The sequence below is a fragment of the Micromesistius poutassou genome (assembly GCF_964030765.1).
Source record: "Micromesistius poutassou genome assembly, chromosome: 4".
NCBI lineage: Eukaryota > Metazoa > Chordata > Actinopteri > Gadiformes > Gadidae > Micromesistius > Micromesistius poutassou.
Window position 1 is genome coordinate 13,315,454 of NC_140274.1, and position 25,900 is coordinate 13,341,353.

The 25,900-nt window shown below is 46.7% G+C and overlaps 1 protein-coding gene and 1 pseudogene across 2 annotated transcripts; one reads left to right on the forward strand and one right to left on the reverse strand.

Moving 5' to 3' along the window:
- Positions 1-8,950: 8,950 nt before the first annotated feature.
- LOC311342237 lies at positions 8,951-10,368 on the reverse strand (annotated as a pseudogene). The gene has a single exon. The product of its transcript is annotated as an uncharacterized misc_RNA (transcript).
- An 11,079-nt stretch (positions 10,369-21,447) lies between these two features.
- siae (sialic acid acetylesterase) lies at positions 21,448-25,754 on the forward strand. The gene is made up of 10 exons (XM_084467029.1): positions 21,448-21,720; positions 22,525-22,686; positions 23,002-23,156; positions 23,277-23,415; positions 23,588-23,750; positions 24,197-24,297; positions 24,448-24,581; positions 24,689-24,855; positions 25,111-25,294; positions 25,427-25,754. The coding sequence occupies exons 1-10, from the start codon at positions 21,636-21,638 to the stop codon at positions 25,709-25,711; spliced, it is 1,575 nt and encodes a 524-aa protein (XP_084323155.1). The 5' UTR covers positions 21,448-21,635; the 3' UTR covers positions 25,712-25,754.
- The last annotated feature ends 146 nt before the right edge of the window (positions 25,755-25,900 follow it).

The following is a 25,900-nucleotide window of genomic DNA, read 5'->3' on the forward strand; positions in this document are numbered from 1 at the left end:
TAGGCCTACTGCATGAGAAAAATTTATTCGATATTGTGCAACAATCGAGAGATGGGGACCCCCCCGAATATTGAAGGGTATTTCGCACACTGGTTATGATTATATTAAAGAAAGCAGTCAAAAGTTTGAATATCATATTTGTTGCGGCTTCCAAACGCAAACCTTTTAGCCGCTGAGAGTATATGAGGTTTGGGTCCTCAGGTACGTAGATTTGTGACGCGCTATAGTAGATTATTTTAAAGATACGCTGAGATCCAAATATGCTTAGGTGCATTTATTGTAACAAAACAGCACAGAGCTATCACAGCGCAGCAAGGATGGATAAACGTGAAAATGAGACTGGCGGATTAAACAGGAAAAAAGGGTGATAAATGAATGAATGAGTAGCGGTAGCGGTCAACAAAAATTACGGCTACTCCCAACCCTGACTCTCTCTCTCTCTCTCTCTCTCTCATCTGCGTCACCGGTGAGTGCCCACCTTTACGCACACACACTTCCGCACGCACACACGCCCACTCCCAGGTGAACCACCCCCTCTGCAACACACACACACTCTAACACACCGTGCTGCTCATCTTCAGCCTGTATGTCTCTTACACACCAGCCCCTAATTATTAGGTCCCACATAATAATTCACATTTCAAAACACAATAGGAGACATAATAAATCATCATATCAATTTCAACGATAATGCAAAAATGTCTAATAAATTGCTCAAGTCCATGAAAAGTCATTACAACGAATATTCCTTCTTCTGGTCGTCATGACCGATTAGTGCAAAGTCCATCTGACGTCCGAAAACACAAAGTCCATATAGAGGTCAGCAACGTCCTCATGCTGCCTCCTCCTTCTCCAGCAACAAACACACCTTGGATATGGGTCTGTCCAAGCAACTGGTTCTTGTCTTAATCCGAATTTGACGCACAAATCCCTTGCGATCTGGAAAAGTTTGCAAGACACGTCCCATAATCCAAGAATTACGAGGTGCAGTACTGTCCATTAGCAAAACTAGATCTCCTGCGACAAGGTTTCTCTGGACTCCAGTCCATCTCTGTCGTTCCTGTAACAGAGGCAGGTACTCCTTTGTCCAGCGCTTCCAGAACAGATCAGATATGTACTGGACTTGTCTCCATCTTCTCTGTGCATACAGGTCTGCTGCTTGGAACTCTCCAGGTGGTAATGAAGGCTGGTTTTTAAGCAGTAACAGATGGTTCGGCGTCAGTGCTTCCAGGTCGTTAGGATCTGTGGAGGCCTTGGTGATGGGCCTGCTGTTAATAATGGCTTCCACTTCGCAAAGAACTGTGTGGAGTCCCTCCTCATCCAAGCCTTGTACTTTGAGAGTGGTTCAGGACTTTCCTCACCGATCTAATAAGCCTTTCCCACACTCCTCCATGATGTGATCCAGCAGGGGGGTTGAACGTCCACTTAATGCCCTTTTGAAGTAACACATCATGCACCTGTGCCTGGTTCCACTGCGCAATCGTTGTTTTTAGCTCACGTTCTGCACCCACAAAATTTGTCCCATTATCAGAGCGCAGCTCGCGGACCTGTCCTCTTCTGGCTATAAAACGCCTTAGTGCATTTATGAAGGAGTCAGTGTCCAGAGAAGGTGCCACCTCGATGTGAATAGCTCTCAATACAAGACAGGTAAATAGGACACCATACCTCTTCACTGTACTCCTCCTGCTCCTCACTTCGATGGGTCCAAAATAATCAACCCCTACACATGTGAATGGAGGTTCATCAGGCTTGAGTCGGTCTGTGGGCAAGTCTGCCATCTGCTGGCAAACTGGAGTGGCATTAAGTCTTCTGCAGATGGTGCACTTGGACAGAACTCTCCTAATGGCAGTACTTGCTCCTGTCATCCAGTATTTCTCCCTGAGCTTGGACAACATGTGGTTGCGGCCGCTGTGTCCTACCTCTTGATGTATATTTCTCAGCAGCAGGGTAGAAATATGAAGGTCTTTTGCCAGAATGATAGGATGCTTAGACTCCAAAGGCAGTGCTGCTTTGCTAAGCCGTCCTCCCACACGCAAGACTCCATCCTCCAGCCTTGGACACAATTTGTGCAGGTGACTATTTTTCTTGACATTTTGTCCCTTTTCCAGACACGAGAGCTCCTCAAAAAAACTTTCTCTTCTGGCAAAACTGAATTATGGCCAGCTCAGCCTTGTCAATGTCCTCCACTGTAGGAGCTCCCAGAACAGCTGCACCTTTAAATGTGCACCTTTCCTGCTCCATCATTCTCTGTTGCTGCATGCTCTCTTCACTCTGATTGGCTATTAGCCTTTTTCTCTTCCTGATACAGGACGACAACCATTCCTTGTATTTCAGCCACCACGCCACAGCTTTCTTTAATCGGATCCACGAGGAATAATGATGGATCAGGTGAGTAGTGGGATCCTCTTCAGCTTGTACAGCATTGACAACAGCAGTTTTCTTCACCTCTGGATCGTCCTGGGGGAGATGACTCACAGGCTCATGGTTCACAGGCCATTCTGTTTCAGGTTGGCAAAGAAATGGAGGTCCTGTTAACCAGAGTCTGTCCTTCAGAAATGCCTCCACTTTGAGCCCTCTGGATGCTGCGTCTGCTGGATTTGAAGCTGTATCCACGTACCTCCACTGAGCGGGGTGAGATGATTTCAGGATCTCCGAAACACGATTGGCAACAAACACCTTAAATCTGGAGCTTTCGTTGTTAATGTATTTCAGCACAGAAGCACTATCAGTCCAAAACACAGATTCCTGAAGACTCATGTGTAGTTCTTTCTTCCACAGGACATCCATGCGACTGGCCATTGTTGCAGCAATCAGTTCCATTCTTGGAATTGTAACTGTCTTCAGTGGAGCAACACGAGCCTTTCCCATAATGAAAGCACTGTGCATTTGGAGGTGCTCATTCTGTAACAGCAGGTAAGTGACTGTACCATAGCCTTCCTCAGAAGCATCGCAGAAATGGTGTAGTTGTGCAGTAATAACATCTCCAAACTCCAGAGGTTTTAGACATCTGGGCAACTCAAAGTTGTCCAGTAGGTGGAGCCCTTGCACCCACTTAAGCCACTCTTTGGAGACAGTCTCTGGTATGGGATCATCCCAACCAACTCCTCTTCTGCACAAATCCCTCAAGATCCTTTTTGCTGTCAGAACAAGGGGACTTAACATGCCCAGAGGGTCATAAATGGAGCTTACAGTAGAAAGGATGCCTCTGCGGTTGAGTGGTCTGTCCTTCCATACAATTTTTGAATTTAAAGGTGTCTGACTTGATACACCACTCTACACCCAGCACTCTTTCAATGGGCACAAACTCCCGGTCCAGGTCCAACTGCTCCATGCCTTTAGCTCTGCGGGGCTCTGGGATGGTCTTGAGCACTTCAGATCTGTTACTGTGCCACTTGGTCAAACAGAATCCCCCTTTAGCGCACAGAGACATGAGCTCATGACAGAGGATCAGTGCCTCCTCCTCTGTTGCAACTGCCACCAAACAATCGTCCACATAAAAGCAGTGCTGCAGCTTGTCCACTGTCTCCTCCTTATGCTCATGTCCAAAATCCTCTGCACATTTCCTGAGGGAAAAGTTGGCGCAGCTAGGGGAGGATGTAGCTCCGAAAAGATGTACCTTCATCCTGTATTCACATGGTGCTTGGTTCAAGTCTCCTTGTGACCACCAGAGGAATCGCAGCAGATCAGCATCATCTGGGGGCACTTGCACCTGGTGAAACATAGCTTCTATGTCAGCCATGATGACCACAGGTTCCCTCCTGAACCTGGTCACAACTCCAATCAGTGAGCTGGTTAGATCGGGCCCTTGCAACAGCTCTTCATTCAGAGATTGTCCTTTGTAACTGGCACCACAATCAAAAACAACTCTGAGCTTTCCCTTTGTCGGGTGGTAGACACCATGGTGCGGTATGTACCAGACCCTGCCATCACTTCTTTCCAGCTCTGCATCAGGAACCTTTTCAGCATAACCTTTACCAAGTAGATCGTTAATAAAGGTGTTATACTCCCTGTAAAACACTGGATCCCTCTGGAGCCTCCTCTTCAGATGGTTTTGACGCTGTTCCACCACTTTCCTGTTATTTGGCATGCTGACGTTTGGATTTTTCAAAGGCAGGGCGACCTGGTAGTGACCATTGACATGTTTGGCTGACTTTGTGACCATGTCCATGAACCTCAGGTCTTCCCTGGACAGACCCACTTGTTCCTCCACAGCAGATTCTGGAAAGTCCATCTTAAATTGCTGTTGCCACAGTTCATCCAAATTTACAATGGACACACGGTTCACAGTTACTGGCTGCTCACAGTAATTGGCCTCTCCACCGTTTCCTGTCAGTGGTCCATTTACCGTCCAGCCCAGCGCCGTCCTTATAGCGTAGGGTCCATTGTGCTCACTGCGGATAACTTCCAGCGGTTCCATGGCTCGTGGAACATTCGTTCCAATCAGCAACTCAATTCCAGCCTCAATCTGTGGTAAGGAGATGTGTTTTAAATATGGCCACCTTGTCAGATCCTTATTTGTGGGTATGTTTGCTTTGTGGACTGGCATTGACAACTGAGTATACGCTTTTGGCAACTCAATGAAGCTGTCATCTTCAAGTGCTGCCACCTCCAGCTCTGGCACAATGTAGCTACTGACCACCTTCTCCTGCCCCATGGTCCTGAGAAGAATGTTGGCTCTCTTCCCAGACAAATTGAGCTTCTGCTTCAGACTCTCAGTACAGAACACCGCAGTACTTCCCTGGTCCAAAAAGGCGTATGTGAGAATGATTTTATTGCCCTTCTTCGCCTTCACTTGGATCGGCACGATAGGAAGCTTGCAATCCATCTCACCAGCCCCTGTAAGCCCACTGGAAACCAAGGTGTCGTCCACTGTAACCTGGATGCTTCTCTCAGCTGGTTCTGCCGTTGCCACACTATCCTTATGGAGCACAGTTGGATGTCTTAGGCCACACTTCGAGCAGGAAATCTTCCTTTGGCAATTTTTGCTTATGTGTCCTATACACAGGCAGCGAAAACAAGCACCATTTTCCTTCAGGAAGTCAATTTTCTCTTTGTGTGCCATTTTTTCCAACCGCGCACACACATCCAATGTGTGTCCTCCGGTGCAGCAGGGACAGATCTTCTTGGCTGGTGGTTTTATGTATGTAGCTTTCACAGGTTGAGCTGTTCTCTCCACACGATTCACTGTGGTAGCGAAGCTGGTTCCTCTGATGCTGGAGCGAGGGGGAGGTTTGTGTTTCATTTGTTTAGTTGTTATAACAGTGTCCTGAATGTTTCCAAACACAGGGTCTGTCAAGATTTTTACCTGTTTTTCAACAAAGTTGGCAATATCCACAAACCTTGCTCTCCTATTGTACCTTTCCTGCAGGTCACATGCGTCGCACCTCCAGCGGTCTCAGAGTTTGTACGGCAGTGTAACGGGTAATGAGCGAGAGGAGACCCAATGTTCGGGAGGAAGAAGTCTTTATTCGCCCCCAAGACGCTTAAATAACAACTGAAATAGCACGTTGCGGATTCTACTCCATCGGACCACATAAACTGAAATAAACTGATGCTCTGGGCAACTCGTCGTGTCCTCCCGTCCGCAACACCTTCCTTCTCTGGTTTTTCTCCCCTCACTGAAAAACAAAGCACACATAAATACACCTCCTTGATTGGCCCTGATCGCAGGCACCTGTCCGCAATCAGGTCCAATCCCCCCCAGCCGATCCGGTGTGCTCCCAACCGTCCTCTACCTCCCCCCGCAGGCCAGACGTCGCACGTCCCCCTCCACATACCCCCACCGCCCGACACAGGCCGGGGTTACATCCGGCCGCCAACTTACTCCCCCCCCCCGGAACGGGAGAGGAAGTCCGCCACGACCATCTGCGCCCCAGGCCTGTGCACGACCCGAAAGTTGAAGGGCTGCAACGCGAGGTACCACCGGGTGATCCTCGCGTTGGCGTCCTTCATGCGGTGGAGCCACTGGAGGGGGGCGTGGTCGGAGTAGAGGGTGAACGCGCGCCCCAGCAGGTAGTAGCGAAGGGCGCCGACCGCCCATCGGATGGCGAGACACTCCTTCTCCACGGTGCTGTACCGACCCTCCCGGTCTGATAGTTTCCTGCTCAGGTACAGCACCGGCCGGTCGACCCCCTCCACCTGCTGGGTCAGGACTGCGCCCAACCCCCTATCCGACGCGTCCGTCTGCAGGGAAAACGGGAGATCAAAGTTAGGAGCACATAGGACCGACTTTCCACAGAGGGCTGTTTTAATAGCCTCAAACGACACCTGACATGACTCCGACCACTGGACTGTATCTGGGGCCCTCTTACGGGTGAGGTCGGTCAAGGGGCTAGCCAGGTCAGAAAAGTGTGGTACAAACTGCCTGTAGTACCCGGCCAGCCCCAAGAACCGTCTCACCTCCTTTTTGGTTCTGGGCCGAGGGGAGGCGTCGACCGCTGCGGTCTTTGCGACCTGTGGTCGGACCTTCCCCTCCCCCAGGTGGAACCCCAGATATTGGATCTCCCTCCGCCCGATCACGCACTTCGCCGGGTTGGCCGTGAGCCCCGCCCGTCTCAGCGACTGAAGAACGGCCGCCACCTGCCGCACATGCTGCTCCCACGTTCCACTATAGATGACGATGTCATCAATGTAGGCAGCAGCATACGCGGCGTGGGGCCGTAACACCCGGTCCATCAGCCGCTGAAACGTGGCCGGGGCCCCGAACAACCCGAACGGAAGCACCTTAAACTGATAGAGACCGAGCGGAGTGGAGAAGGCCGTTTTTTCCCGGGCTGCTGGAGATAGCGGAATCTGCCAGTAGCCCTTCGTGCAGTCCAGAGTCGTGTAAAAGGTGGCCATGCCAAGCCGGTCCACAAGCTCGTCGATCCGGGGCATTGGGTAGGCGTCAAACTTCGACACCGCATTCACCCTCCGGTAGTCTACACAGAACCGGACAGACCCGTCCGGCTTCCCCACCAGCACGACGGGACTGCACCAGTCACTGTGCGACTCCTCGACCACGCCCAACTCCAACATGGTTGCTAATTCACGCCGCACCACATCTTGTTTGTGGACGGGCAGCCTGTAGGGGCGTGTCCGCACCGTTAACCCGGGCTGCGTCTCGATGTTGTGAGTAATTAGCGAGGTTCGACCGGGCAGGGGCGAAAAGACGTCGGCGAACTGGAGTTGCAGATCGGCCACGTCCCGCGCCTGACCCCCTGAAAGACCCTCGCCCTGACCGACCGGGGGGATGGGGCCTGGGCTAGGAACGTCCGGCCCGAGCTCTTCTCTCTCCGGCACCAGCGACGCAAATGTGACAGGGACCACATCGTTCCACCTCTTTAGGAGGTTGATGTGGTAGATCTGTTTGTTTTCGCCCCTGTCCGAGCGCGCTACCTCGTAATCCACGTCCCCGACCCGCTGTGTGACCACAAAGGGTCCTTGCCACTTCGCGAGTAATTTGGTGCTAGAGGTGGGCAACAGCACAAGGACCTTATCCCCCGGGGTGAGATCGCGTAATCTAGTCCCTCTGTCGTACAGGCGTCGCTGACTCTCCTGGGCGCGGTGCAAGTGCTCACGTGACAATACCCCTAGTGAGTGAAGCTTTGCACGCAAGTCCATGACGTACTGGATTTCGTTCTTGCTGTCACTGGACCCCTCCTCCCAGTTTTCTTTAATGAGGTCCAGGACGCCCCTGGGCTTACGCCCGTAAAGCAACTCAAATGGGGAAAACCCCGTGGAAGCCTGGGGCACTTCCCGCACTGCAAACAACAGAGGGTCTAGCCATTGATGCCAATTCCGAGCATCCTCGTGTACAAATTTACGGATCATGGACTTTAACGTCCGGTTAAACCTCTCACACAAGCCGTCTGTGGCTGGGTGGTAGACGCTTGTGCGGATGGCTTTGACCTTCAATAACCCGTAAAGTTCCCTAATCGTGCGTGACATGAAATTGGTGCCCTGGTCAGTGAGAATCTCCTTTGGGATTCCCACCCGCGATATGACATGAAACAACGCCTGCGCAACGCTCTTCGCAGAGATGTTGCGCAACGGAATTGCTTCCGGGTATCGGGTTGCGTAGTCGATCAGGACTAACACAAATCGATACCCGTGTGCGGAACGTTCTAATGGCCCGATAATGTCCATGCCGACCCGATCGAATGGAGTTTCCACCAGGGGAAGGGGCCGTAAGGGAGCCCTGGGGACGGCCGGGGGATTCACCAATTGGCACTCGGGGCAGGAGGCGCACCACCTGCGCACCTCCGCCCGAATCCCCGGCCAATAGAACCGGGCCATTATCCGGTTAAGTGTTTTCTCGTACCCTAAATGGCCCGCCATTGGGTTATAATGCGCCGCCTGGAAAACCATTTCCCGACGGCTCCTGGGTACCAACAACTGGGTGATCACCTCTTCACTCTGGGTGTCACGACTCACCCGATAAAGCCTATCCCTAACCACTATAAAGTGTGGGTAAGTCAGTGCTGCGTCTGGCCGGACCTTACTTCCATCAATAGCTATCACCTGGTCGTAGGCTGAGCTCAGTGTGGCGTCACGAGACTGCTCGAGGGGGAAATCCTCCACCGGTGGGAACGTCGGTGCTGGGACCTCGGGTTGAGGTTCCCCCGCCTCCCCCGATCCCTGAGCAGCGTCGGTCGCCCCCGCCTCGGCGCAGAACACCGCACACGACTTACATGTCCCTACCGGTCGTGACTGCACCCCCATAGTCCCCCTAACAGCCTGTGGAAACCCTCCCCAATCCAACCCAAGAATCAGGGGATGCGTGAGGCTCGAGCTAACCGCCGCCTTAACTCTATGCTTTTTCCCCCCCCAACGAATTTCGATAGGGACCAAAGGATACTCGTGCACATCCCCGTGTATACACCTCACCAAAACGCTCGACGCCTCCACCAATGCCTCGGACCGCACCAGACGCTGGTGGATCATAGTCTGCATGCAGCCTGAGTCCAACAGCGCCTGGTGCGTACCCCGCTGTATCCTCACCGGGATACGGTACGCCTCACCGGGACCGTGGGGAGGAGACGGGCCACCGGTGACGCGGACGACCTGACCCACCTCCATCATGGGGCATTCCCTCCGGAAGTGGCCAGGCCGCCCGCACCGCCAGCAGCCCTCCCCTGCCGTCTGAGCGCCCGTCTGTGGAGTGGGGGGGGGAAGTGACTCATGTGCCCGCTCTGGACCGCCGCCCCCCCCTCTCGCCCTTGGTGCCGGTGTTGGTCGGTCCCGCCTCGGGGCCGCCGCCCCGACCCGTGGGCCTGCTACCGGCGGTCGCTGGCTCGCTATTGGTGGCGGCAGGTGGCTCTCCGCCAAGGCGACCGCAGCGGAGAGGCTCTCGGGCCTGTGGTAGCGGACCCAGGCAGATGTCCTCGCCGGCAGCCCCTCTATGAACCGTTCGAGGACCAGTTGATCCACCACCTCCTCCGCCGTGTTCTGGTCCGGGACCAGCCACCTCCTGGCCTGGTCCCGTAGTTGCTGCGCATAGGCGAAGGGCCGGTCCCCCTCGCCGAAGGCCAGCGCCCGGAACCGCCGCCGATGTTCCTCCGGGTGCAGGCCCAGCCGATCCCGGATGGCTCGGGTGATGGCCTCGTAGTCCCGCTGGGCCCCGACCGGCAAACTGTGGGCGGCAAACTGTGGGCGGCCAGCTGCGCCTCCCCCGTCAGGAGCGGCAGGAGATGGTGCGCCCACTCCTGGCGAGGCCACCCCGAGACCTCGGCCACCCCCTGGAAGGTCCCCAGAAAGGCCTCGGCGTCGTCCGTCTCCCCCATCTTTGGGATGTGGATGTGGGGAGTGGCCGGCCGGGGTCCCTCGCCGCGTCCCCCGGAGGTGAGGAGCTCCCGGAGCAAGGCCCGATCCTCGGCCAGAGACTGGGCCAGCTCTGTGAGCACCTCGTTTTGGGCGTGGTGGAGCTGACTCTGTCGTTCCGACATCTGAGCCAGGTGTCCGAGCACATTTCCCAACGGGGACTGGTCCATTCTGTTCTCGCTCGCCCCAGATTGGGCTCCACTGTAACGGGTAATGAGCGAGAGGAGACCCAATGTTCGGGAGGAAGAAGTCTTTATTCGCCCCCAAGACGCTTAAATAACAACTGAAATAGCACGTTGCGGATTCTACTCCATCGGACCACATAAACTGAAATAAACTGATGCTCTGGGCAACTCGTCGTGTCCTCCCGTCCGCAACACCTTCCTTCTCTGGTTTTTCTCCCCTCACTGAAAAACAAAGCACACATAAATACACCTCCTTGATTGGCCCTGATCGCAGGCACCTGTCCGCAATCAGGTCCAATCCCCCCCAGCCGATCCGGTGTGCTCCCAACCGTCCTCTACCTCCCCCCGCAGGCCAGACGTCGCACGTCCCCCTCCACAGGCAGTTTTTTAATGATTTCCACCATGTTTGTGGGTGTGTCCAGATCACTTAAATACTGCACATCCTCCAAAGCGTTGCAGCATCCACGCAGAAAGAGGCCGTACTCCTGGAGGGCTTTCACATCTTCTGTTTTAATAGTGGGCCATGACAAAGCTCTCTCCATGTATGCTGCTGCCACCTTTTGCTCATTGCCATAGTGCTCTTTCAATAGAGCCTTCGCCTTCACATATCCTCTGCTCGACTCAATGTGCTGACAGCTCCTCACTAGTCCCTTTGCATGCCCTTTGGTGTATTGTTCAAGGAAGTAGAGTCTGTCACAGTTGTTACTGGTGTTTCGCTCAACTCCATTTTCAAATGCTTTAATAAACGAATGGTATTTGAGTGGGTTACCATCGAAAATGGGAATTTCCCTTTTTGGGAGTGCTGAGAGGCATTGTTGTTGCATCAAGAGTGTTGAAATTTCATTTTGTTTTCTCATTATGTCCAGCACACTGTCATTTTGTGATGCATCAGTTTGTGTAACATTGGTCACAGGATCTTCAGGAGTGGTTAGATAACGTTGGAGCAGGTAAGAAGGACCTGGGAGATGTTTTATGTCAGGTAAGTGAGTGACTTTAGGCTTCACAACTGTCTGTGTGGTTTCAATTGGGTTGGATTTTAGTTTAACTGGCAGTGATGGGACAAATTCCATAACATTGATGTTAAGTTGTTGTTTTGAGCATGTCTTTTCATAGTATGAGTTCATCCCATCTGAAACCTTTGACTTTGATTTACTGCCAACACTGCTTTGTGATTTTATAACACTTAGTTTTGCCATTTCCTCAGCGATTTCATTCTCCAGTAAAAGCTGTTCTCTTCTTTTGCGTAGCTTTAACTCCTCTTCATCCAATGCATGTTTTTCCTTTAATGCCTTTTGTTTTGTTGCCAAAATTGCAAGATTTGTTTCCGTTTTTAAGCGAGCAGATGAGCGTGAAGCCAAGGATGAGGAATGATGTGAGCGTGATTTCTTGGTTGCATTTGAGATGCTGTCACAGGGCTGTAGTTCATCCTGAGGATCTTGTCCAGTGGAAACAGGTACTGGAGGGTCAGCAACAGACAAATCCTTACTTTTTTCGACAGGAATTTGTTCTGCATAATTTATTTCCTTTGTTGGTTGCTCAGAAGTATTTGTCTGTAGTGGTAATTCATTTGAGTTTTCATGCGGATTTTCCTTTATCCATTTTTCCACTTGTTCCTTGAATGCATCACTGTAATCCATAATGCTAGAAAACCACTCTTTTTGTTTTTTATGTTCATCATCAGGAAGAAGTTGCAATACTTCGTTGTGCAGGTCAGTGGCCTTTTTACACAGTGCATTCAAGTTATTCAGTTGTGAGGGGATTTCAGTTACATTTTCTTTTGATTTCATGTGCGCTTTTATTTGCGGAATAAGCTCTTTGATTTTATTAACGGCACTTTTGCGCTCATGCTGCAACCGTTCGATTTTATTTTCCATTGCTTTGGCCGTCAGTTTGATTTCCCTCTTTTCACGTTCCATGTTTGAACATTCAGCATCAGCGTTTATTTGACTCATTTTCGTTAGATTGTATTTTTGTATGAAGCAACACAATCACATTTCATTCAAGAGCGTATTCAAATCCATCCATAGACATTGCATTTAAATTCATTGACAGAGCGGATTCGATCCAAGCATTTCAACAAGCAGTAGGTCTTTAGACAACATCAGCCGCCACATGCCACAAAGTCCCGACATCACAATCCATTAAAGCACGGAGAATATGCGCCACCATCAATGCGCCAATGCAACCAGCGTATCCATTTAATACATTGTCCTCATTTGACTCAATGCATTCCAATCGAAGCGGATTCCTTAATCCACAAACATTAACAGGTTCAGGCCTACCTGTTCCCAGGTAAATGTTTGGCGTGGTGTGGCACTTAGCTGTGGCTCCTTTGTTCTCGGGCTAGTCGGTGCGGGACGACTTGGTTCTTTGATGCGGCTTGATGATTTTCATTAAACGCCTGTTTTTTGTTGACAAATGTTGCGGCTTCCAAACGCAAACCTTTTAGCCGCTGAGAGTATATGAGGTTTGGGTCCTCAGGTACGTAGATTTGTGACGCGCTATAGTAGATTATTTTAAAGATACGCTGAGATCCAAATATGCTTAGGTGCATTTATTGTAACAAAACAGCACAGAGCTATCACAGCGCAGCAAGGATGGATAAACGTGAAAATGAGGCGGATTAAACAGGAAAAAAGGGTGATAAATGAATGAATGAGTAGCGGTAGCGGTCAACAAAAATTACGGCTACTCCCAACCCTGACTCTCTCTCTCTCTCTCTCTCTCTCATCTGCGTCACCGGTGAGTGCCCACCTTTACGCACACACACTTCCGCACGCACACACGCCCACTCCCAGGTGAACCACCCCCTCTGCAACACACACACACTCTAACACACCGTGCTGCTCATCTTCAGCCTGTATGTCTCTTACAATATTGTTTATATTATCTCAAATATTTAAACTGAAGGACACACAATTCATTTGGCTGTAGCAGCAGTACAAGGACAGGAATACATACAGAGCTGTCTTAAAGCTGTCAAACACCACATACAAGTGTTTATGTAAAAACAAACAACTAAAACATCTCAAAGGCCAGAGGGGTATTCCAAGAAAACGACTAAGTGACAAACATGGGTAAGTTAAAGAACAATTCCAGTATTTTGAACATTGAGCCCCCTTTCTGGTTTGTCTAGGTTTAAATAGAGTGGTTGACACCAGCATTTTGACTATTGGTCCTCTCCGGGTATTTGGCTCATTTAGAATCGCCCCTGCCTGCTTCAGAATGGCTGGCGACGTGTCCTTAAAACAACCCTAAATGTTTTCAGAAATGTGCAACTCACAGAGTGGGTAGTGGTGTTTGTTGATGTTCCAAATCAAGTATCATAGCGAAATACAGTTTCTGTCGTGTTTGATTGCTATTTTATCACATTTTGTAAATCCCATTGATTTCTGTTGGAAGAAATGCTCGTTAGCCGGAAATGGAAACAGGGGCTGTTTACGTTTGGTTGTAGTCTTTTCGTTTGGTTGTAGCCGTTTCCGCCTTTCCGTTTCCGGCCAACAGCTGGAAACGGAAAACAGAAATCAATGGGATAACAATTTTATAATTGTAACAAGTAACGATTCAGCACATGAAAAATGTATTGGAGCAAAAGTATTAAACTCATCCAAAATATGTAGTGAAGTAAAAGTGGAAGTAGGAGAAAAAATAATAGACCCACTATTTTAGTACTTAAGTACAGTAGTGAAGTAGTTCTACTTCGTTACTATACATTTGTGTGTGTGTGTGTGTGTGTGTGTGTGTGTGTGTGTGTGTGTGTGTGTGTGTGTGTGTGTGTGTGTGTGTGTGTGTGTGTGTGTGTGTGTGTGTGTGTGTGTGTGCGTGCGTGCGTGTGTGTGTACATGTGCGTGCATAAGTGTGCGTGTGTGTGTGTGCTCGTGCGAGCACGGTTGTGTGTTCAGGAAGATTCGAACAATCATCCTGTTTTCCTGCAGGAAGCAAAGGTTCAAGTAAAATGGAGCTTAATATTCAAGTGAGTCACAACCAACGTCTGCTGCCGTTCACTGGGTCTGAACAGTGTAATGGAGGATGAAGAGGGCCTTCACGGGGCCCGTGGTGTCATCCCGAAGCACAAGAGGTCCCTTGATGCCATTGATGAGCCTCCATAACAATTGGCAACATCTGTTTGATCTGGTCGTCAAATGAATGTGCTTCCATTTGTTGGCGTTGTGTGTCTAAGTGTGTGCATATGTGTGTGTGGTGTGTACGTGTGTGTGTGTGTGTGTGTGTGTGTGTGTGTGTGTGTGTGTGTGTGTGTGTGTGTGTGTGTATGTGTGTGTGTACGTGTGTGTGTGTGTGTGTGTGTGTGTGTGTGTCATCCACCACTGAGCCAGTGCATCGTTGTGTAAGTGTTTGTGTAAGTGTGCACATATGCAGTGTAGAGGTACAGAAGGTGTTCATTATTCTCCACGTCATCACAGCATCTGTCTGCGTCGTCCTCCAGGCATTGTGGTCCCATCAACAACAGCTGGTTATTACAATGGAAAGTGTGTGTGTGTTTGTGTGTGTGTTGGAGGGGGGGGGGGGTGCAGGAGGGGGTACACTTGCCTCCTTATAAGCCAGGACTGTGATCCCCCATCCTGGTGGCTCCCTGGTGGCCCATTGAAGTGCATAAAGGATAATTGCTGGGTCTTTTGAAATTGGTTATTAAATTGATGGATTATGGAGATATATTGACATACTCTTTTTCTTTTACGGCCTGCACCACCGTTTTCTTTCTGTGGGCTGTATTGCAGATTTTATATCATACAGTACATATTTCATTTCATTCTTGAGTTGAAACATGGAAGAATGAATGTGAGGAATATAAAAATATATACGATTATAAGAAAAATGCATTTAAAGGTATGCTCCAGTCAACCTGCTGTGATTTCAATATAATAATAATAAAATAATAATTTAAATATGTACAACTGTGAATCATAACCTTTGAGGAAATTGCAGTGTCAGCAAGTTTTCCAAACACTCAAAACGTGTCATCATTTGCATTCTTATCAGATTCAAAAGAGATCATTAAAAAAATCCATTAGGTATAAACATCTTTGATACTTTGGAATAGACGGCAGTCGTCATCAAGGAAAACAACAATAATCAACAGCAGTTTTATCCATGGAAATAAAAGCAAATCAATTCTTAGAGAAATGACATTATAGTTGACGATAAAATGATGATGGTGTGAAATGATCATGGGTCTTGGGTCTCTGACCTCCCCACCCAGCACTGCTGAATGCTGTTTGAGTAGAGAGTAGAGAGCTTTTGGGCTGAGCAACATACACGCATTTAGTGCCATATCCGAGCGTGACATCTGCTCAAATTGCTCTGGCATTTAAGGTCCTTTCCCTGCAATCAAGCCAATGGGGAAATTATTTCCTTGTTAGCTAGTTTTACAGAAGGTCATTGAGTCAGTGCAGACAAAATACCATTTGCCTTGAATTATAACTAACCAAAGGCGAGAACGAGAATGATACCAAGGTCAGAGGGCGTGGTCCGGCACATGAACCGTAAATATCCATGAATGCTACCCTCACTTGAAGGAACGCAACTACACTGGGCCCCGGTTGCAAAACACTGGAATTAATGTGATTAGCCCCCCACATCTGTGAATGTGGGATTGGCAAGCTCTTAGAAAGTTGGCCCTTTTCATTATCAGTTTTGTTTCACACTGCATAAGGGAAATATCTTAGTAAACAAGGCAAGGCAAGGCAACTTTATTTATATAGCACTTTTCATACATAAGGCAGACTCAAAGTGCTTCACATATAAACATTGTCATACAATAAAATAAAATAATAGATAAGTAAAAAGTAACATATATAGAAAATAAAGGCAAAGTTTAAAAAAACATTTTAGAAACATTTTAGAAAGACAAAGATTTTAGAAACACAAAGATTTGTGTGCTTTACCCCACTTTTAACATGCTGTAATGTCCTCTGCTTATGGCAGCAATTTGTGAAATGGCCTTCTGGTCTTCATTACGGGTTCCATGTTAGTTTAGTGATTAGTTATTGACCTGTTGTTTGTTTGAATAGTATGACCAGTCAAGCTCCACTTCCTCCTCCTGATTTGAATTAGTGTTTCTTGCTTGCTGAGTTCCCCCCCCGGGAGCGGTTGATCAATGTGTGTATTTGATTGATGATGTTGATGATCATGTTCATGTCAGAGATTCGTACAGCTTAATGGATTGGACCATTGCGTTTAATATTTTGTCTGACTGTCAGCTTCACTGTATGACGGTTCGGCCATTGATAGTTTTGCTTCATGGACCAGTCTATGCAGAGGAGGAATAGGAAGGGTGAATCTCACCCTTTGATGCCTTTGATGGGTACGTTGAGCATTAACAACCGCCTAACTACCACAATAATCCAAATATACATAATCTAGTATACTATCAAATCTTCATCATCACCATCATCAGCATCACCAAGACAGCTAAATGCATTCAAGATCAATGGGCAGTGTGGTACTGGTTTCTGAAGGTTCCTGTTTCTGTAGAAATAAAGGAGATCATCATGGTTAGCCTACAGATAAAGACCTGCTTGGTTGCAACAGGAATATTATGCTTTGGTTCACTGACAGGTATAGAGAAAAATAAAGCTAATTTCCGCAGCGGAATGCAAATATCATGTTTGCTGATTGCTCAATCATATAAATGATGCAATGCTGCAGAAAAGCATAGAATTGGAACAATTTAATGTACATAGCCATCGCCACAGCACTTTGAAACAAGCATTACTGTCTGAAGTGTGTTTGTGTCTGTGTCTGTTTAGTGTCTGTTGCGTAATCATGCATTTTCATTATTATTATTTCATTATTGTTATATGGTATGCTGGATAAATGGCCTCCAGACACCCATGGATACCCATGTGTTACTGTATGCCGTATCCTGACACAGCTACTGCAATGAAAAAAGCAAGGCTAATTTCTCCGGATGTAAAATATGTTGTGAAACACCCACACAACACACTGATCACTGTTTGCCTCGTGGGCTGGATGGTACTCATGGGGATCAAGTGGCACAGGTTCGCATTTTGTTTGATTTATGATGGCCTAGCCCTGTTTGCGTTATTTGCCTACATGACAGCAGTGTCAGATGTAACTAAATATGTAACTGATAAGACTGATATGATGTAACTGATAAATTGTCTGCATTGTGTTGAGCGTTTCTACAGGGGATTCATGCTGGATTATGGCTAAATCGTGTCTCTTTATAAAGCAAGCATCCCATTTATTTTCCCTCTTTGTTGACCTTTTCTGGATATATAGCTGAGGAGTGAGTGCAGTGGCCAGTCAGGTTCGGGGTGGCCAGTCAGTGTGACTGAGTGTCGTCAAGTGTGACAGATTCCTGTAAAGGCCATTGTTGTATTCCACTTTTGAATGAGAGAAACTATATGAATATATGGCTATTGTAGCAAGACCGACAGCACTACCTGTAGCAGTAATGGCGTTATGGCATTATTTGTTCTTAAGCAATGTCCAGTATGGTGTAGTGAGGTCACCATAATCATGGATGTTGAAAGGTTTTCCAGACAGAGGAAGGAGAAGATAAATTCCAATATGAAGATAGACTATGCTATACAAGGTTGTGTATCTAGGTGTTTGTAAGCTTTTGTTAAAGCCTAACAAAAGATAATTCTATCATGTAAACTTTCCCATTTAGTGAGAATGCAAGTAGTGAAATGGCAAGTACTATATTCCAACTGTACAGAATAACTAATCAAAAATCGATTTAAATCATATGGAAAAACATTAACAATCAACAAGGCAATATAACCAAATGAAACCATATATACTGCATATAGTTTGTGGCATATGGTAGGATACAAAGTATATTCATACGGAAATGTGAATCCTCCGGGTGGAGCATTATCGCTGTAAGAAGATTAAATGAGTTGGGGGGGGGGGGGGGGGGGGGTGTAATGTCAGAGCTAACTGCTAAGATGCCTATGCCCCCCAGAGAGATATTTCATATAGTCAGTGTCTATTTGCATCTGCTCTCTCTCTCTCTCTCTCTCTCTCTCTCTCTCTCTCTCTCTCTCTCTCTCTCTCTCTCTCTCTCTCTCTCTCTCTCATCCTCTCTCTCCTCTCTCCCTCACAAACACATACTCTCCCTGGGGGGGGGGGGTGGTTTGAGGTTGTGGAGTGTATTTGTGTCCTGTCTGGTAAAACACAGGCAGACAGCCAGCGTCACCAGCCCTACATTCATTACCGAACACGTCATGTGCACCACACACATCAGCACAGTGCATGTGCAAATGAACCGCTTGGGCCAGCGGGGCCCGAGGCCATAAAGACAATGACCGACACAGACAATGTGTGGCTCCCCGTATTATTATTTTTGGTAGTGGTGCTGGAGGTGTTTTTAGTGCCAGTGGACAGCGGGTGAGGCGGTGCAGGACTTTTCTGCTGTTCAGAAGTGAGTTTTCCAACCAAGAAAGTTGGAGTTCATTTCCTCCCACCCTTTGTACTGTATGACAACCACGACTCAAACCCAATTGATGGAATTTGGAGGAAATTGCTTCAGGAAGCCCCGGAGCATCTTTCTGAGGAAAGGCAGCAGCAAAGGGAGCGAGACTAAATTCGACCCCACCTGACTCCCATCACAAGGGGCTCGGCTTAGTGCTCCGTGGTCAAATTGGAATACCTAGCCAGTATCACTCAGGGCACGACCTTTGCCATTCTGGCCACTGTGTTGCCTTTCATTCATCCAGAGTGCTGCTGCTATACTTTGAGGCAGGTTGCTGATGCTCGTCTCTGCACCACTACAGCAGCAGCATGCTTGAAAGCATGTAGCATTGGTTGATGTCCTCTGTACTGTGAAATATTTGCTGTGAAAATTACAAGTGATGTTGGCGTTCAAATGACCTGTGACCTGCTGCAACCTCTCAAGGCCTGACTATAGCAGAGGTAATTACTGTTCTACGATTGTACTTAAAGGTGCTGTAGGTAAGAGAATCTCTACTCTGATTAGTTGGGGAGGGATCCATTTTGTCTGTCAATCACATTTTCGGACACAACGGTGCTTGAACATATCCTTGTCATAAACAACAGCAACAATAACAGTGTCAGCAATCACACGGGGCGTTATCAGAACTCCACATTGGATTTAGAGGTTTGTTGGTCGGTTGCTAGGGTGCCATCAGCTGATCTGAAGTGCAACTAGCACATTGTCTGATCAAAAGCACAAACAACCCGCTCAGCTCGGTATCACTCCTGCCTGTGTGAGACAGATGTTGTCTTTGTTGTTCCGAGAATAACTCATAATGTTAATGGCTTTGGTTTAGTTACTGTTTGTTATCCTAAAATCATCCACCATCTGGTAAAACAGTTATAAATGGAAGGCAAGATTCAGAGTACAGGCGGAATAATTGGCACGAGGGGTGATACATTGTTTTGGAGCTATAAGAAACTCATTTTTGAGAGAGAGAAAATAATGCGGGGGTGCTTCCAATCTTGGAAGATCTCAAGGGAACTGTGCCTCAGTATAATTATAGATATGTTAAAAAACACAAAAACAATCATTGGATGTAGAAACGTGCATCTTATAAATGACCTCAATGAATCATATTTTCACAAAAAGAACAAATGACTGCACTTAAATCTTTTGTTGCGAACAACGAAATTTTGCGATCCATTGCCAACCGCATCCGTCGTAGAAGCCACCGTGTCCCAGACCATCATGGTGCCAAACACCGTGGTCGGAGGTCGCTCCAGAGGGGACCGGACACCCCCCCGCGCGCGCACGCCGACGGTGTTGTGTGGGGACCGGTTTGCTACAGGACAAGCAGAGGCCGCACCAAGTGACCGACTGCTAAATACGGAAGGCCTGAGCACCAATGAACACAAGGAGCCCTCAGGATCGAATGGATCGAATCAATCAAACAGACTTTTTTTTTTCATTGTGTGTCAGCAACTTCACTTGAATTGAATGGGCTTCTCGGTAGAAAATCTCAACGTGCGGCCTGTTTATCCTGCTACTTTGACGGTATTGAACTTCAACACTGGTTCACAGACATGTCGATGGTACAAAAGCACAGCTCATCTCGGCTGCAAGAAAGTTGTCGGTTTAAAAATAATTGTCGCGTTACCAGTTTCATTGCTATGATGAGTTTTAGGCCAATCCAATTACGTCCAGAGGCATTTTGGTCTGCGCCCATTGGTGATGCTCCTTGGAAATCGAAAATGAACTGAGAGAATCCAGCCAAATTTCAGTTTGCAATTTATCAGGTGATGCCAGTCTAATGTTTACTCAGACCAGAAGCAAAGTTTAAACAAGTTTTGGTAGGTTGGCAAACAAGTCAATAGGGCAGTTCAGTTGACTGTTTTCTATCATTGTTAAAGACTCTAATAGGCTAATAGGTCTACCTTAATAATGTGAGTGACAAAGACGACTGATATCAACAACTACCAATTTAGCATTGGCCATTGCAGATTTTATTTGTTATAGGAGAAAAACAGCAATGAAACTCAATGTTCGCTATTGTAAAACATTATGATGTGAAAATGCCATACAAGAGTCCACTTTTTTTGTTGGCAATGTTGTACAGCTGCTATGCCTAAAGGTATAATAGAAGGGGTGAACATAGGTCTGGGTTTCCCATGACATTAATTATGGGCATACCTACAGACCCATAATCAACCCTTATGAGGAGCTGTTTTTATCCCTACTATTACACCTCTGATAAACACAGAGCTGATCATACTGTATTTCATCCACAGAGGTTGATGAAAGCAGCATCTCTCTCCAATTCCTCTGCATACATATTTGTCAAAGCTACAGAAAATATGCTATAACCAACTACTGCAACTACTTTCTATGTTTTCTATGGCAGCTATATTAATAAAATCACTGTGTGGTATCCAGAATCATTTGTGTGTGTGTACCGTTTCATTTTTTAACTGAAAGAATTGAAGTCCTTTGAGTCCTTTAATTCACTAGAGTACTGCTTTGGTTTGGGCTATGACCCTTACTTTAAGCCTAACCATTGAGATTTCAGTTGAATTTGTTGATCATGGTTAATGTCATTTTATTTAGGTTCAGATCATTTCAGCTGGGAATCTTAACCTAGCCCAGACGTAATGCTTAATGTTCCCACACAAGATCCACACAACAAAGGCAGTGGACACAATGCCTCTGTTCCTCTTTCCCATCTTATGGCTGGGTGAGTGAACCAAAAGGAAGCATTCATTGGTGGAACTCAGCCCATGATGGATGGCGGCTGCTCTGTTTAGAGACCTATGCGGATGTGCACTACATCCCCAAATTTTTGTTCAGGTTTGGATGGTCCCAACTACATTTGCATTTCGTATTCCACAAGATGAACTGAGCTGCAGAGAGGTGATGGAATAAATCAGAGCACATGCTGTGGATTGGCTGTGTGGCTGGGAGTGGTAGGGGCGTTTCTTGTGACCACTGCTGTAGCCAAACATTGCACACCGGCCTAAACAAATAGAGCTGGTGAGAGACAGAGAGTGGGAGATAGAGAGAGGGCGAGTCAAAAACAAGACAAGATCATTTTTTCAGGGCCCCTGTCAGTAAAGAACACTTGGAATGGGACAATTTCCCTCCCTTATACTGCTGCTTTAAGACTTTTTTAGCCAGGAGCTTTTAAGCCTCCTAAAAAGGGGAGATACATTTTTTACAGAAGGTACATGAATCATTGGAGAAGCTCTATACTCATGATATCTATACAGTGCTGTGCATTGCTTGCACTTTTTGCATCTCTTTGCAAATGTGGTAAGTAAACCTTATATATTATAAACAACATTAGTGTAACTCAATTTTATTATATTAATTCCAAACACAGGCCAAACACATTCACGATCATCAACGTTACTTATTTCATACATCTGAAGATTCAACTCTAGACTTCATTTTGTAACAACTGATTTCCTTCTGGCAAGCAAGACAAGATGAAGAAGATTTAAGTTGAAAGGTGAAGTCTATAGTACTGCAAAAGTTACCTATGACAATTCCAGCTCTGAAGCATCAACAAAACTAAAAACAGTAATCTCTTGAGCAAAACGCAAAACCTCCTGACAAATAATCTCATCATCAGACAAGCTGTGTGTGCACTTCAGTAGAATATATAGACAATGTCCTGGGGTGCAAAACGCATGACAGCAGACAGATCAAACACCAACGGTAAAGCTTTTGCTCATTGGTTGATCGCGTCATCCACGGGGAACGCAATAGTTGGTAGAGTTGAAATGCCTTTCAAAAGCTTTGGTTCAGTTTTCTGAACCAATTTTATCTGCATAGCATTTTCCAACTGCAGAGTCAGCAGCATTCTTTCTGCTGACAAAGGGGCTTTTTTCATTTAACCGTTTACGTTCCAAGACCAATTCAACAGGCTGTTTTAAAGGGTTTATGTCCTCAGAGGCATTTTAGGTTAGATGTTGATTGTAAAATAAAATTAAATAAAATTAGAATATTTAGAATATCTTTGGCCCCTGACGGTACCCCTCTGTGTTTAACATGGCACAAAAAACCCGGTCCAACCATTACGTCTCCTCATCCATTTTCCCCGGCTTCCATCAGAGGAGACCCTGCGCTACGCCTCCTACTATGGACACTATATGGTGCTGCAGAGGTCTCCGGAGAGAGCCGTCGTGTGGGGCTATGGACCTGAAGGAGTGCAGGTCAATGTCTCTCTGCTGGGACCTTGGCCACAGAGTGCACCACCGGTGACTGTCACACAAGGTGAGAGCGACTGAGCTTTGTTGTGATGCGTGAAACCTGACCAAGGTTGACCATGACTTTTGTAGGGAGGGTTAGAAGATCTTATAGAAAGAGTGTCATAAGTGATAGTATAGCCTTGTTGGATTGCTCTTAAGCCGTTCAAATGGCTTGACTCTACCTCAAGGAAAACGACAATCATTTCATGCGTGTGAATAGCAAAAGTTAAAGTTTCCCCCGCTGGTAGTTCTATGACATTCGAATTGCAGGTGAAACCAAAAATAGTTATTTTTAAGCTGTGGTTGTCGAAATCTATAATTTGAATGGCATACCTTACAGGCAAATGGAAAGTGACCCTGGACCCTGTTGAGGCTGGAGGTCCTTACACGGTGATGGCATCCATGGACAATCTTTCAGTCCCCCTGACTGACGTGCTTTTTGGAGACGTGTGGCTCTGTTCAGGGCAGAGCAACATGTGTTTCGAAACAGAGAAGGTTTGTGTGTTTTCCACGTAAAATTGTTTTCTTTCACTTCTTCCGTTGCCATACTAGTTTTGATAAAGTCATGCTTTTACCTTCATTTGACTTTTCTTTTTTTTTACTCATACCCTAAAGGTTTTCAATGCCACAGCTGAGTTACAGCTCACCTCTCAGTACCCCAGGGTTCGTGTGTTCATGGCAGGCAGGCAACAGAGTAACCAAGAGATGGATGATCTGGCTGAAGTGGAACAGAAATGGTCTGTGCCCACCATAGGTATTCACACTGCCCCCTTAACAGCGACGACCATCAATGTATTCATCACCACATGTCATCGAGTTAAGTACATCTAAATGATGCTGGCTTCCTATGAACCATGACCTTGTGATTGTAATCGCCGCTGGTTGATTGGTGAATTAGTATATTTTTTATGGCTTCTGTGTTTCAGAGACTGTGAAGGGATTTTCCGCCTTGTGCTGGATGTTTGGACGGCTCCTGTATGCCAACCTGACTACGCCTGTAGGCCTGGTGCAGTCATGTTGGGGGGGCACGGTGGTGGAGACCTGGTCCTCAACAAGAGCCCTGCAGCAGTGTGGCCTGGATCATGACATGTGGGGAAATAGTGCACACATGCAGGAGACCTGTTATTTGCTTTATAGCTCTCTGGCTAGATTGTGTTAATATGTACAATTTTCATTCATAAAAAAACATACATTAGTTAAAAGTGAACCAGGAGTAAACGATATTTAGAGAAAAATGGATGGATTGAATCTTGGATGGGCACATTTTAATATTGGAAAATGTTGAAGTATATATATTTTATTAATGGAGTAAAAACTGCAGTGGTAAAGTAGCACTGGTTTAAATAATAAATAGAAAGACAGAGTGGATAATTATCACAGATGGATTTAATTTTATTAAAAAGAATAAGCATAGCCATATAACCCTAACCCAATGAGTCTCTTGCCCTCCCTAGCCTGTTTTACCTCTTTTACTTCCTGTGGCCCCCTAACGACAGACTTGTGCTTGATACTTGAATATGTTGTCTCTTTCTAAGCGTTCCAAGGCCCGGAAGTCAGAATAGAAATTCTCAGCTGTGGAATGCAATGATTCACCCGTTTCTTAAAATGTCTCTCAAAGGAGCTATCTGGTATCAAGGTATTATAATATTATCATTCATTATTAAAAGTTTGTTCATAATTAGAAGTCAGATATAGGCCAATTACAAACAGTTATATAATATAATATTATTGTTATTATTATTATTATCATTTGTTGTGTCAAGTTCTCTCCTAACTCCTTACCAAGGAGAGTCCAATACCGTCGTCAATATGGAGGCGTACAATTGTTCTTTCCCTGCCATGATCGATGACTGGAGGTCATCGTTCCACGAGGCCTCAGGTGGACAAACAGCGTTAGACTTTCCCTTTGGTTTTGTTCAAGTAAGTCACCATTATAATCGTAGGCCTACAGCAAAAAAACAAAACAATAACCGTTACATTGACCACTCACAAGTCAATTGTCATGATCTACTCTGGTATGTTTTCAGCTAGCTCCTGGCGTCATTCAGGATCTGGGCATGAACAATAATAACTTTGCTAGCACCATACGGTGGCACCAGACAGCTGATACTGGCTCAGCTCCCAACCCAAGGATGAAGAAAACCTTCATGGCTGTGGCCATGGATCTTCCAGATGACAGTTCACCCTACCATCCGTAAGAAAATTGCTACACGGTTTTCGAAGTATCACAAATTACAAATGAAATCCAAATAGTTAGTCATGGCGAAAACTAATCTTGTATGTGTTGACAAGTCCCATCACCTTATCAGAGGATAGTCTACACTCTTAATATGGTGTTGTTTTTCCTATGTAATGCACACTGTGATGTGTTTTATGACCTGAGCATGTCTGATCTGCATGTCTTGTATTATAGGTGGTATTTTTTCATTTCCGTCATATTGTGTTTCAGCATCCATCCACGTGACAAGTTAACAGTGGCAGAGAGACTCTCTTTGGGAGCCAGGGCCGTAGCATACGGGGAGAAAGATGTGCCCTTCCTTGGGCCATACCTGCAAAAAATGGTCCCCATTGACAATTCCTTCATCATCACCTATGACCAAGTCATCACTGTCAAGACTGGGGAAGGCTTTGAGGTATTGTTATTTCAGCTTAATATTTTTTTTTTTACATTTGGTGGACTCCTCCTCCAGCCAAATTATCCATCAATACCAGTTGAGCTAGACCAAACCATGCACAATAACTGCATACCAAACCCTTCTCTCCAGATTTGTTGTCCAGAGGTGGGGGGCCTTTGCAGCCTCGATTCTCCCTGGAAACCGGCTCCCATGGTGAACTGGAGCTCCTACAGCGTGCAGGTGTCCACTGCAGCGTGTCTGTCAAGCCGTGATGTAGTTGCAGTCCGCTACGCATGGATGGACCGGCCTTGTAATTACAAAGCCTGTCCGGTTTATTGCTCCGAGGGGAGCCTACCGGCTCCTCCGTTCACCACAACCGCTGTATTTGTAGAAATGCAAGCTCACAACTACTGGGATCGTCAGGGGGAAATGTGAAATAAACTGTGGAATATCAGGAATAAACAACCGTACAATACAGGCCTTGGGAATGGAGCTTGTTGTGTTGATGGCCCTCAAATTTGGTTCATTTGGTTGTGTTGGGAGACACATGGTCCTACATCTTTGATGATCTATATATGTTTTATAGTCATTTCTTGAAGCAACTTTTAACATAACTGCAATTGA

What these genes read in the sequence shown, in the direction of transcription:
- siae (XM_084467029.1), top strand. Translation starts at nt 21,636, where the DNA reads ATGAATCATTGGAGAAGCTCTATACTCATGATATCTATACAGTGCTGT. An exon ending in TGTGGCCTGGATCATGACAT is followed by an intron (nt 23,751 to 24,196) that starts GTGGGGAAATAG and finishes TCTCTTTCTAAG; the next exon opens with CGTTCCAAGGCCCGGAAGTC. An exon ending in AGGAGCTATCTGGTATCAAG is followed by an intron (nt 24,298 to 24,447) that starts GTATTATAATAT and finishes CTCCTTACCAAG; the next exon opens with GAGAGTCCAATACCGTCGTC.